Source organism: Erpetoichthys calabaricus, chromosome 2 (assembly GCF_900747795.2).
Source record: "Erpetoichthys calabaricus chromosome 2, fErpCal1.3, whole genome shotgun sequence".
NCBI lineage: Eukaryota > Metazoa > Chordata > Cladistia > Polypteriformes > Polypteridae > Erpetoichthys > Erpetoichthys calabaricus.
Genome location: NC_041395.2, coordinates 200,893,470 through 200,907,286, shown reverse-complemented (window position 1 = coordinate 200,907,286; position 13,817 = coordinate 200,893,470). Strand labels below are relative to the sequence as shown.

The 13,817-nt window shown below is 40.5% G+C and overlaps 1 protein-coding gene across 2 annotated transcripts in view; it reads left to right on the top strand.

Moving 5' to 3' along the window:
- The window catches only part of masp1 (MBL associated serine protease 1), a 206,672-nt gene that overhangs the window by 99,286 nt on the left and 93,569 nt on the right, over window positions 1-13,817 (top strand). For both annotated transcript variants that reach the window (XM_051922229.1, XM_051922228.1), the window contains exon 6: window positions 3,466-3,613. In XM_051922229.1, coding sequence (XP_051778189.1) covers window positions 3,466-3,613 — 148 coding nt within the window. The remainder of the gene's footprint in view (window positions 1-3,465; window positions 3,614-13,817) is intronic.

The window sequence follows — 13,817 nt, the reverse complement described above, 5'->3', positions numbered from 1 at the left end:
AACACTGTCCCTGCTGTTTTAACAGCACTAACAGAATTTCAAAAGATATCTGGTCTTAGAATTAATCTGAATAAAAGTATACTCTTTCCAGTGAACTCACAAGCATATAATATTAAATTAGACACCCTACCTTTTACCATAGCAGATCAGTTTAAATACCTAGGGGTAAATATCACAAGTAAACATAAAGCTCTTTATCAACAAAATTTTGGCGTCTGTATGGAAAAAATTAAGCAAGACTTGCATAGATGGTCAACCCTTCATCTCACTCTAGCCGGAAGAATTAACATTGTTAAGATGAATATCCTTCCTAAACTTCTCTTTTTATTTGAAAACATTTCAATATATATCAATAAATCGTTTTTTAAACAGTTAGATTCAATAATAACCTCATTCATTTGGAACTCAAAACACCCACGTATCCGAAGAGCGACCCTACAAAGACCTCAGGCAGAAGGTGGCATGGCTTTACCTAATTTTCAGTTTTATTACTGGGCAGCAAACATACAAGCCATAAAAACCTGGACACAAATAAATGCACATACACAGGCTTGGTCTGCAATAGAAGTAAAATCCTGTAGTACTTCTTTATATTCCCTGCTCTGCTCTCCAATAAATGAAAGTTATCGCTAATATACTAATAACCCAATTGTGCTTTACTCACTCAGAATATGGAACCAAATTAGGAAGCATTTTAAGATGGAAAATCTTTTATCAGTGGCACCTCTGCAAGGGAACCACCTCTTTCAACCTTCGCAAGTATATCCAGTTTTTAATACCTGGAAAAGTTTTGGGATTAAAATGCTCAGAGATCTTTATATAGACAACATATTTACATCTTTTGAACAATTACGTTCAAAATTTAACCTCCCAGCTACACATTTCTTTTACTATCTTCAAATTAGAAATTTTGTTAAACAGAAATTGCCCGATTTCCCCCACCTTGCACCCTCCACAATGCTGGAAAAAATACTGCTCAATTCCGAGGAAACAAACACTATTTCCGCAATATATAAAATCTTATTAGAGTCCCTACCTTTCAAAGATCCAAGAGGACATTGGGAAGAAGATCTCTTAATCAATATATCAGAAAAGGAGTGGAAGGTAGCAAGCAGAGAATTCACTCGAGTTCTATATGCGCAAAGCATAGAATTATTCAACTAAAAATTATATATCGAGCTCATCTGTCTCGCTTAAAACTGTCCAAAATGTTTCCAGGCCAGGATCCAACCTGCGAGCGCTGCAACCAAGCTCCTGCCTCACTGGGTCACATGTTCTGGGCCTGCACCAAACTAACATCATTTTGGACAAAAATTTTTAAGTGCCTCTCAGACAGCCTTAGTATCACAATCCCTCCTAACCCACTAACAGCTGTGTTTGGTGTCCTTCCAGATGGACTTGAATTGGAGAAGGACAAACAAACGGTGATTGCATTCACTACACTCTTGGCACGCAGACTTATTTTGTTAAATTGGAAGAATCCTAATTCTCCTCTTATAAGTCAGTGGGAAACTGATGTTTTATATTATTTGAAATTGGAAAAAATCAAATTTTCAGTTAGAGGATCTGTACAAAATTTTTTCAAAACTTGGCAGGATTTAATCAATATTATTTTAGAATAAGAGAATTAACTATTATTGCATTTAACTCCCTTCTCCACCTCTTATTTATATAGATATTTACTTCTCCCCTTCTTTTGTCTAATGTTGCCTTATTAAAAAGCTTAAAGAAATTTTCCTTTAGCTAAGCTCTCCTTCTCAGGGGTGGGGTTTGATTTGTTTTCAAATTTGTTGGGTTATAAATTGATCTGTTTGTATGGAATGATTACAATGAAAATTAATAAAATAAAAATATTAAAAAAAAAAAAAAAAAAAGTTTCGTACTGATTTTAAGATTCTGCTATTAACATTTAAGGCCATCCATAACCTCGCCCCTCCATATCTGTCTGACCTTCTTCATGTTGCCATTCCATCCCGTAACCTTAGATCCTCTTCCTCCACCCATCTGACCGTCCCTCCCACCCGTCTAACCACCATGAGGAGCAGAGCTTTCAGCAGTTCTGCTCCCAAGCTCTGGAATTCATTACCTGCGGAGCTCCGAAACATCAAATCATATTCATTTTTCAAATGCAAACTTAAAACGCATCTGTTTAAAATGGCTTTTTTGTTTTCCTTTTGATTATAGTGGTTTTGTTTGGTTTTAATTTTTAGATTTTCTGATGTTTTAAGTTGTTTATAATTGTGTCTTTTATTTATTTATTTATTGTTTGTTTGTTTGTTCGGTGTCCTTGAGTTCTCTGAAACGTGCCTTGTATAAGTAAAATGTATTATTATTATTATTATTTATAAGAACAGAGCATGAAAATTCCTGTTTATAATTGAACACCCCTCATATATACATTGTTTGGAGTTTGTTTCATTTCTTTTTTTTCAATATATATTCATTTTATTATTTTACATGCTGTTTGTCTTTTGCTTATTTTTGATCGTTGATGGGGGAAGTGTTTCAGAAGAAGTATGGCTTGTCTGATCTAACAATCCAGGCCATGGGTCTTGGCGGGGTAGTTGCCAATCCGGAAAATTGGGTTTGCCGTTACAAACTGATGTTAGTAAATTAGGAAATGCTGACTGTTTAAGAAATGCTTTATGAAGTCTAAGATAGTTGAGATTAGATTGATCATCACAAGTCAGACATTTAAGCAGCTGTGAGCATATGTGACAGATATTGAATTTTGTCAGCAAAAATTTTAATATTCAAACTATCATCTTATATTGGATTATTAAAGCCATCTTTTCCTTTTCCTTCCATAAATAGCTTTTCAAAAGTACTATATAAAAAAACTTACTTGTATGAACTACCAATGACATGCTTTCCGGGCTTAGTTTTAAAGACAGGTACAGTATCTTTATCCAACAGCTTTAACTGTATTTTCTAGAGAATTAACCCCAGGCAAATTTAGTGAATAAGCATAAGGAATTTTAGGATTTCAGACAGCAACATTCATGTTGCAAATCGATCTCCTTAAAGACCAAGCCACTCTGATAAGATGTAAATGCTGAAACTGATATCATTTTAAGATTTAAATGCCTGAACATATAATAACCTACTATATAAACTTTTCATTTGATTCAGAAATTAAAGTATAGAGATACATATTTCATATGACCATTTGCATAGAAGCTTTTTTTTTAAGTTCATGTATTAAACCAGTTCTTACTTGAGCTCAGCTTGATATCTAAATAGAAAATGCCTGGAATCTGGATAAGCTGCAACGACATTTGTACTAATGTAAAAGGGAGGCCTGTGTTCAACATTAAATGCTGTGAAAGTATTTTTTCAATAAATTCCTGATCAAAGCTAAGAAGTTAATAGTATTTTTGTGATCTGCCTGATCTTGTGTAGAAAAAAAGATACTTCTGTACAAAAAACTCTCTTCAGCATTGTAATTGAATTTTTTCATCATAGATAAAGGCTGGCCAGAAGGAGTTTGGTCCTTTTTGTGGAGATCAGTCACCTGGAAAGATTGAGACGGGGAGTAATAGGGTACAGATTCTATTCCACAGTGATAACTCAGGAGACAATGGGGGATGGAAGTTGACATACTCAGCAGTGGGTAAGTTACTATGAGCAATGTAATGTGTACCTCAAGCCAGTTTCAAAAATATTTTTCTTTTTTTGGGGAGTGGCTATTTTTGCTACCGCTATGTGATAAGAAATTGCTGTATAAATTACAGAATTGGGGTATCAGCTCCATGTAGTAGTTTGTCATCACAACAAAACATTTGTAACGATTCGTCTTGAGCACTAGCCTGAGAGAATTGCTACCACAATTCTGACCTAGCTAAAGGCAGAAGTTAAAAGGATAGGCCAATATCACACCTTAATAAGTTGCCCGTAAAGTCTTTATTCTAATAAAACAATCCCTCAATATCAATGCAGGTATATGTCACAGCCCACCTTAGACCATCAAATAAACAACAAATAGAAAATTAATCCCTTACACATGGATCGCCCGCCCAAACCTATGTAACCCTTAGTTTTGCAGCGCCACCAACATATACATGTATCTATACATCAAAAGTATACATTCCCCCAATTCCCGTACTAGTGATAATAAATAGATCCGCTGATAGTCCACAATAATATTCCTGTAACGGCTGTCAAGCTGATGCAGAGTCCTGAAAATAGCGGACTATATATATCCAATATCCTCTTCGTCATACAAGATGTACAGTCAGACTTGCGCCATGATTAAATGAAAGTAAGTCCGTTTCGATAGCTCACCCAAGTCCGTAGGTACTAGCAGAACGATCGATTCCCAGGTAAAAGGAGAAGACCATCCACCTTCTGACAGGACTGAATAGGAGCTCCTAGGCTTTTCCCATGGCCAGAGCAGAATCTGATCTGCCTTTTCTGATATACGATGCTCTTCTTTTCCTTTCTCTCTCCCTTCTTCTTTACTCTTTACGCTTTATGCAAATCACTCCTCGAACAAACCGGAAGTTCCACCTCTGGGGCACCGCTATCAATCTCTGTCGGAAGACTGTTCGCCCCCCCCAACAACCGATCGACAGCAGAAAACATTATTCTTTATGTGGCAGCGCTACATAGATCCCCACCCCCAGTCGGCGGCACGGCGGGTCCAAAGTAGGGCTTGATATTGGCCACATGTATTGTTTCCACTATGGCATCTACACCACTACCCCTTTGTACGCGGAAATTAACCGGTCCTAATCGTTTTATTATTCTTAGTGGACCCCCCCACTTGGGCGCTAGCTTAGCAGCAAATCTGTTGACAGCACTGGAGATTGGGTGAGTCCTAGTCCACACCAAGTCCCCGACAGCAAAGGGTACCGCTCGCCGTCGTGCATTATAATACTTAGCCTGTCTGGATGTTGCACTCACTAACCTCCGTTGTACTTGCTGCTTTAATTTTTCGAGGATCTGAATTGTATTGTATGTTTTTGAATCAGGGAGAGGTGCTGGGGTGATAAGTCGATCCAGGGGACTTTTGAGTTGTCGTCCGATAGCCACCCGAGCAGGGGTTTGACCAGTGGCCTCATGTACCGCTGTGTTGATGGGAAATCGGAGTTCCGGCAGCCACCTATCCCAGTCTTGATGTCGTTCGCCCACATAGGAGGCTACCATAGTCTTCAAAGTCCTATTCACTCTTTCCGTTAAATTCGTCTGCGGATGGTAAGCCGTGGTAAGTTTCTGTTTGATCCCCCACACTATATACAGTTCCTGAAGCATAGAGCTAGTAAATTGCGGGCCCCTGTCAGACACAATATACTTTGGGACCCCCCAGCGTGTGAAAATCTCATCTTTGAGAGTAGAACAGATCTTTGGAACCTTGGCGTCCTGGAGAGCGAAGAGTTCTACCCATTTTGAAAAATAGTCCACCACCACCATTAGCACTGTCTTTTGGGCTTTGGATGAAGGTAAAGGCCCCATCAAATCAACTCCCAGCATTTCGCCGGGTTCAGATGTAATAGTGGATTGGAGAAATCCTACTGGCTTACCAGGGGGGTTCTTCAATTGTTGGCAGATTTTACAGGATTTCACATGGCTCCAAACATCCCTTCGAATGGAGGGCCACCAAGCTACTTCCAGAACCTTCATCAAAGTCTTCATTCGCCCAAGATGCCCACCAAAAGGACTGTCATGATAATAATTAAGGAAGTTGGATACATACTCTTCCAGGACCACTACCTGGTATTTGGATCCTCCGAGACTGGCCGGCACCACACGGAAAAGGACACCCTGGATGTCCTTGAAATGTATGCGATCCCGTCCCTTCTCATTAGAATCTTCACCAACCTTCTGGCACACAGGACAGTTGGTTTGTGCTCGAGCTAGGTCCTGCATACTTAAAGGTAGATTTGTCCATTGAGTATGAGTAGTCACCATACATATATCCCCAGACATCCAATAACTCCGGGACAGCGCATCCGGGGCAATGTTATTGCAGCCCTTCTGATAAAATACCTTGAAGTTGAAAGCTTGGAGGCGCAAAACCCATCTGGTCAGTCGAGATGACGTCTTTGGTTGATTAAAAGCCCAAGTCAGGGCATTATGATCCGTGAAGACCTCGAATTCCACCCCTTCTAGGAAGTGGCGCCATTTTTCCACAGCCCAGACCACCGCCAAACATTCTTTTTCCGAGGTGGAGTAATTTAGCTCGGCCCCATGCAGAGCCCTTGATGCATAAGCAATTACTTTCTGATCCCCCTCGCTCGTTTGGGTCAGAACTGCTCCAAGCCCGATGTTGCTGGCATCTGTATGAACTTGAAATGTGAGTTGAACATCAGGTTGAGCCAGGATGGGTGGAGATTGGAGGGCCCCCTTTAATTGTTCAACTGCATCCTGACATTGCACTGTCCATTCCCATGGAACATCCTTTTTCTGCAAGTGATGCAAGGGTGCAGCGATGTCAGCCAATCGAGGGATAAATTTGTGGTACCACCCTACAAGACCAAGAAACCTCTGCAGACTTTTAATATCGGTGGGGTTAGGATAGTTCTGAATTGCTGCCACCTTTTCAGGGTCTACTTCAACCCCTTTTCCCGATACCACATGGCCCAAGAATTTAATCTGGGGTTGAAGGAAAAAACACTTCTCCACATTTAGTGTCAGATGCGCCTGTTGCAGCCTCTGGAAGACTACTTCTAGATGTTGCAGATGTGGATGCAGTGCTGGGGAGAACACCACTATATCATCAACATATACATAGCAGATTTTCCCAATTAACCCCTTGAGAACTTGCTCCATCAGACGCTGGAAACTAGCCCCAGCATTCTTCAGCCCAAACAGCATGGCTCTGAATTGGAATAATCCCTCAGGGGTAATTACAGCTGTCTTTGGTTTACTATATTCCTCCATCTGCACCTGCCAATATCCACAGCGGAGGTCCAGGGTGCTAAAGATGTTTGCACCATGCAGACTTTCCAAGATTTCTTGAACTAGGGGCATCGGATAAGCATCATGATGGGTTTTTGCATTTAATCCCCTGTAGTCTACACAGAAACGATATGACCCATCCCGTTTTTTGATAAGGACTACAGGAGAGGCCCATGGAGAAGTTGATGGTTCTAGGACGCCATCCTGCAACATCTTGTCCAGATGCGCTCTTATAATTTCCCTCTTCTGGGGGGATACCCTGTATGCCCGATGACGAACTGGGATCTCATCTTTAGTCCTTATAATATGAGTTATTGCACGCGTTAAACCCAGTTTTTTGGTCCACACCTCTGACCATCGACATAATAGAGGCTGTACCTCCATGGGTTGTTCCAGAACGCTTGCCAGTGAGTTGGACTTGGAGGACATTACCTCAGCAGCGTAAAAATTGAGACTGAACCATCCCAAATCTTCGCGAGCCTTGGATAAGAAAGGCCTCATTTCACCCCTATCTATAGAGTAGCTCCTCAAATGCATATGTATAGACATCCGGATGGAGGTAGTAAAATCCAGACCAAGGAGCAATGGAATGGTCAAGTGCTTGTCCTCCAGAACATAGGCTTCAGCATTCCAGAGGGTCAAATCCATTTGGAACGGTAACGAAACCCTACCCACGGCCACATGCTTGGTGCCGTCAGCCAAAATAAATTTGACGGAGGTTGCCGTTTCGAGGTTTTCCCCTGGTAGTGCCATTCTTTTCCATAAGCTTTTCTTCATTAAGGTGAAGTGGCTCCCAGTATCCACGACTGCATCTATGTGTAATCCCCTCACCTGTGTTGAGACCACCAGAAGAGAAGTCTGTACCTGGACCACTGAGACCCCCACTTCAGTTAGGCTGCTTCATTTTTTAGGTGCTTTGGTGGACTGAACTTCTTTTTTTGTAGTCTGCACTTTATTCCAGTATTCTTTGGAAGCAGCCCAGTCTCGTTCCACAAGAGAACACACCTTCACCAGCTGTTCCACCGAGGTCACTACTCCCCTCAATCCTCCAGCCAAGCGTGGATTGCAGGCGTTCAATATACGGCATACCAGCTCTTCCTCTACCATGTCAGGTTGCCACTTCAGACATAGAGCCCGATAATCGTAAGCAAAATCCCTTATGGACTGAGTGGGGGCTTGCACCATCGACCGGAGACGCTCTTCAAGTTCCATCTTATACCCGGAGGGAAGGAAAGCATTAAGGAATTCCTGTTTAAAAGAAATCCAGTCAGTAATTTTGTGTCGGGCAGCCTGCCACCAGCTCCTACCTGGACCTTGTAAAGAGGTGTTTATTACCCCCATAAGCTCTTCATTGCCCAGCCGTGTAGCAGCCACAAAAGCTTCCTCGCGCTCCAAAAAGTCAATTACATCCTCTGAAGTATAGTCCGTTTTAAACTTGGGAAATTCCAAGCGAAGCGCCGGCACATGAGGAAGCGCATGAGATTGATAAACGCGCGATGCCCCATCCCCCCGGCGTTGACTGGGCAGCCGGCATTTTAATCGCGGAAATACTTTTCCGTATCTCCTTACGCAGGTCATCCTTCCACTGGCGATCCCGCCGCTGTAAACACTGCACAATCTCTCTCTCCATAGCCGCTAGCTGGGCAGTGAAGTTGTCTTTAAGCTCTGCAATCGCTGTATCCACATAGACGCGGAGCCCCTCTTCCCGAGATATTGTACTTTCTGCAACAGAGGTGATTCTTTCGTCCAAAGCATCAAGACGTTCGGAAACCGCTGCGAGTAACAGCGGGTTGCCATCACCGTCCTCCTCGTCCGGTGCGGGAGGATCTTCCAGATACATGGACTGTAATAGACTAGATAGATCATGGGTTCCTGCAGGAGTCCTGACGGTGACGTGTCGGCTTCGGGCTACCGGATCCTCCCACAGCGATACATTCGGACTGGCATCCTCCTGTTCTAGTGGCACCGAAGACACACTCATAATGCCTCTAAGTAAATGTAGACAAAATACGGGGAATAAAAAGACGTATATGTACCTAGTCCTCAGAGAGGGCACCAACTGTAACGATTCGTCTTGAGCACTAGCCTGAGAGAATTGCTACCACAATTCTGACCTAGCTAAAGCAGATGTTAAAAGGATAGGCCAATATCACACCTTAATAAGTTGCCCGTATAGTCTTTATTCTAATAAAACAATCCCTCAATATCAATGCAGGTATATGTCACAGCCCACCTTAGACCATCAAATAAACAACAAATAGAAAATTAATCCCTTACACATGGATCGCCCGCCCGAACCTAAGTAACCCTTAGTTTTGCAGCGCCACCAACATATACATGTAACTATACATCAAAAGTATTCATTCCCCCAATTCCCGTACTAGTGATAATAAATAGATCCGCTGATAGTCCACAATAATATTCCTGTAACGGCCGTCAAGCTGATGCGGAGTCCTGAAAATAGCGGACTATATATATCCAACATCCTCTTCGTCATACAAGATGTACAGTCAGACTTGCGCCATGATTAAATGAAAGTAAGTCCGTTTCGATAGCTCACCCAAGTCCGTAGGTACTAGCAGAACGATCGATTCCCAGGTAAAAGGAGAAGACCATCCACCTTCTGACAGGACTGAATAGGAGCTCCTATTAGAATAAAGACTATACGGGCAACTTATTAAGGTGTGATATTGGCCTATCCTTTTAACATCTGCCTTTAGCTAGGTCAGAATTGTGGTAGCGATTCTCTCAGGCTAGTGCTCAAGACGAATCGTTACACATTCCTTATCAACAAAAGACAGAGAATGAATAATCTTTACAGATGCATAAAATGTGCAAGTGTATACATGTCAGCAACTCACTAACATGGCAGATTCAGACTGTACTGAAGTCACAGAGATGTTCTGACATTGCTCCACCTTCACATGTGTAGCAAGAATGTTATTTGTGCCAAATGTAATTTGTGAAATTTATTTCAACAAAGCCATCCAATTTAGCTGAGAGAGAGACTGCGAAGGAGATTGACAAATGACAGCTGTAAGTCAGGTTGGGGAGATTTGCAGAAAACATGTGAAGAACACAAGCAGGTTATTTTAAAAGGTGCTGATGTCTGCTTGACCAATATTGTTAAAAGCCCCAGATTCTCTGAAGATATTAATAACCAGCCAGTTCTTCTGGTAGTCAGCCATATCTGACATGAATTCTATGAATATGTAATTATATGAGTGTTTATAATGACGAGGATCCAGCATGTCAAACTATGCCACCGATGTTACTCGCTGATGGATGGGATATCTGTGCGTCAGTGTTTTCCCACTTGGCTGTGATGTCCCTTTGCTTCTCTCCGGCCTGAATATGCATGTATACAGGATTTTGCATTATACTCTGGGAATGAAGGTTATCTTTTAAATCAAGTTAAACACATGTATCTCTTTTTGTACCATATTTCTCTCTTGTAATTATTTTCTGCAAAAGGGATGGTATTAGTTCTAGTCCAGGGGTGGGCAAAGCCATTCCTGGAGGGCCGCAATGGCTGCAGGTTTTTGTTCCAACCCAATTGCTTAATAAGAAGCACTTATTGCTCTAGAAACACTTCTGCTTCATTTTAGTTATCTCCCTCATTAAGATTTTGAACCCTTATTGCTTATTTAAGTCTTAAGGAGTAATTAAAAACCGAGAATGCAGCTGTTTATTAGCAATAAGATGCAAATGACAAAAGAAACCAGCAGTTATCCATTTTGCTTGTTACCCTTTACACATGTGTATATTTATCGTGCACTATTTGGTTTAATTAAATACTTGGAAGGAAAGAGAAGAGAAAAAAGTGAAGGATTGAGAATTACCCGTCCATTTTACACTTCAAAGTATTTGCATGATATCCTTAGAATGGAAAAAAAATCTAGGATATGAGAATGACTTGACATAGCAGAGTTAAAGCACTAACAAGCCATGAAATGTAATTATTGGCAAGGATTGTTTTCTAATTAAGCAACTGGGTTGGAACAAAAACCCGTGGCCACTGCGGCCCTCCAGGAATGACTTTGCCCACCCCTGTTCTAGTCAATTCTGCATCAAGAAACACATCCCTGGGAGAAAGAGTGCCCCCTGCTGGATACAACATGAAAGCCTGGGATTAGTTGGGAATAAAAAAACACATTGTTTTCATAACTTTTCTTTGTACTACAAGACTCATTCTGTCCCCGACATTCTATATTCAAATGAGCAGCTTCAATGCCAGCTGAAGAGAAGCCTATAAAATAGCATCCCTGCCACTTTTAATAATAATAATAATAATATAAGTTACATTTATAGAGCACCTTTCACAAACCCAAAGTCGCTTTACATATAGATGGGAGGAAAAAAATGCAAAATTTCAATTGTAGTGTGGCTATAGTGCGGATGTGATTCATGGAACTCTGGGGGCCTTAATGCTATGCTTCATGGGGGAGTTTCTGCAGATTTATCATTTCAATGATTGCCTATGTTAACAGATACCCTCAAAGAATTGCATGGCTTGCCAGTCCTGTCACTATGCCTCTGCTAAAGTTGATGTTCCTTCTAAAGATACTGATCTACATAAGAGAGCAATGAAATAAGTACAAATTCATTGGGTTAACACAAGTATCACATAGTGCTGCATCTCTTCTGTTTATACAGAGAGGCACTCTTATCCCTAGTCATTGTTAAGCTGTGATATAAACAATCCAACACACTCTTGCACAACAACAGACAAAAATTCATTAATTCATTCTTGCTTCCCACAACTAAGTGCATGCCCAGGAAGGAATTAATGGACTGTAATGACAAATGATTAGCTCTCCTGACTGACATCAATGTGAATTAAAAGAGAGAACTGCGTTATGACTGATGAAGGTTGAAATGAAAATGTCTAACTTTGAAAAAGTTTTGAGAAAGAGAGAGAGGCGATCACAATCAAGATCACATTACTTGATGAATAAGTAAAAAATGTACCTGTGTTCATCTGGTTCTACAGCTTCTGTTTTTTCATGAGGTTCTAGCAATGAGTGTCATTAACCCTATATGAAAATATTTTGAAAGCTCCATTGTCTTCATTTTATGTGTTTTAGTAAAAATTAGAGCAAAACAGTTCACATAGAAAAGAGAAAAATTGATAATGCAAAGTAAAGTTTCTTGTATAAGATGTTTCTGCTTAAGGATTATATATCTTATTTTATTTATTTTAGTTTCACTTATAAACTCTGTATATAACATACAGTCATATAATCATAGGTCAAACATCCAGACATGTAACATTCAGAAAACTGTATGGCATTATTTCCCTACTTGAAATTAAAACAAATCAAACAGCTGGCTACAGACTGACAAAAATTATGTGATTGCAGTACAGATAAAACTGAGCAATTAGGAAGATCCATTACAAGTTAGCTTTAGGGGTTAAAGAGAATCTTCCATTATATATGTAGCTATGAAAGACTCATATTTTACTCAAATTAAGTAAATACTTAATGTGCATTTTAGTATTAACATTAAATATTCTAAGATTGACTCTTGCAGTGTATATAGTAATAAGTTCCTAGTGGAGCCAAGTTATTTGTAGCAATAATGCTGGACAACTACATGACTTTTATAAATAAATATACATTTTCAGGACGACTTATACAGCTTTCCAAAGTTTTACTAACACAACTTTTCAGCTAGTATTAGTCAGCCTGTTCCCTACATAAGTACTGTATGTAGCAGACTGACGTATCAGAGCAGCTTATGTCATGCACTTATACCTAATATGATGACTATCACCTTGCAAACTGCACTTTTAGAACCATTGACATAAGTTGCTAACCTGGTTTTCTTATTGTAATGTTTTAGCTAATATTAGTCAGTCTGTTAGCTACCTAAATAAATCAATCCTCACACCATCATCAGAGTGATGCTTGATTAATTGGTATGAGAAAGCCACATACTTTTTATGTTTTCACTGCTTTTCATTAAATCACCAGCAACATTAGCAGTAATGTGAGAAGAAAGCGCAAATTTTTTTCAGCATCCATTTCTATTTCTCATCAATGTAGGTTTCATTTTCCGGTGGTTGGTAAAATGACCCATTTAATAGTTTGGAACTATGCTGTGAAACCAGTTAGATCAGGACAGCAGCCAGTGATGTCAGCTGACTTTTTCATGTATTAATGGGGCACTACGAAATGCAGTTCTGCTTCCCCTTCTATGATAATAACAGGACACCACACTTGTGATATCAGTCAAAGTGTCATATACTGAACATACAGTGAAACGACATACAAAATTGATGCAGTCGTGCACAATAAAAATGAAAACTTAATCCATACGCTGGTCAAGCATAGTTAATAGTGGTCTAGGACAGGGGTCCCCAACCCCCGGTCCGCGGCCCACTACCGGTCCGCAGCCGTCTGACAGCCGGGCCGTGAGAGAACTGCCGGCAACGGCGACTCACTCAGACTTTTCAGAACGCTTGGCGGGCGGGGCTTTGCAGCGGTGCAGAGAGAGGAGAGAGACCGTGGTGAGAGACTGTTACAACAAAGTATTTTTATGGTCCCGACAGTTTCCCCATATGACATGAGTCTATAGAAATCACGTTACTACGAAGTACATTCAACAGATGCTTTCATTACAACGAAGTGACCTTGAAATGCTTGAACGAATCATCCACAGAGCAATTAGATCTGTAGTCGCAGCTCAGATCCCCAAACAGAAACATTGTAAAAAAATCTCTTTCTTCGAACTTTCCTCGTACAGTTTTTTTTTTTTTTTTTTCTGTTTTTGTTGTCTGTGGTTTTCATTGATTCCTTTTGCTTATTGCTTGTCAACATTTGAAAAACATCCATTGGAATTTAACTCATTGTCACCCTCCTATAGAAACGGCAGACACGAAAAAAAGATTGCAGTGTTAATGTTTGTGATGT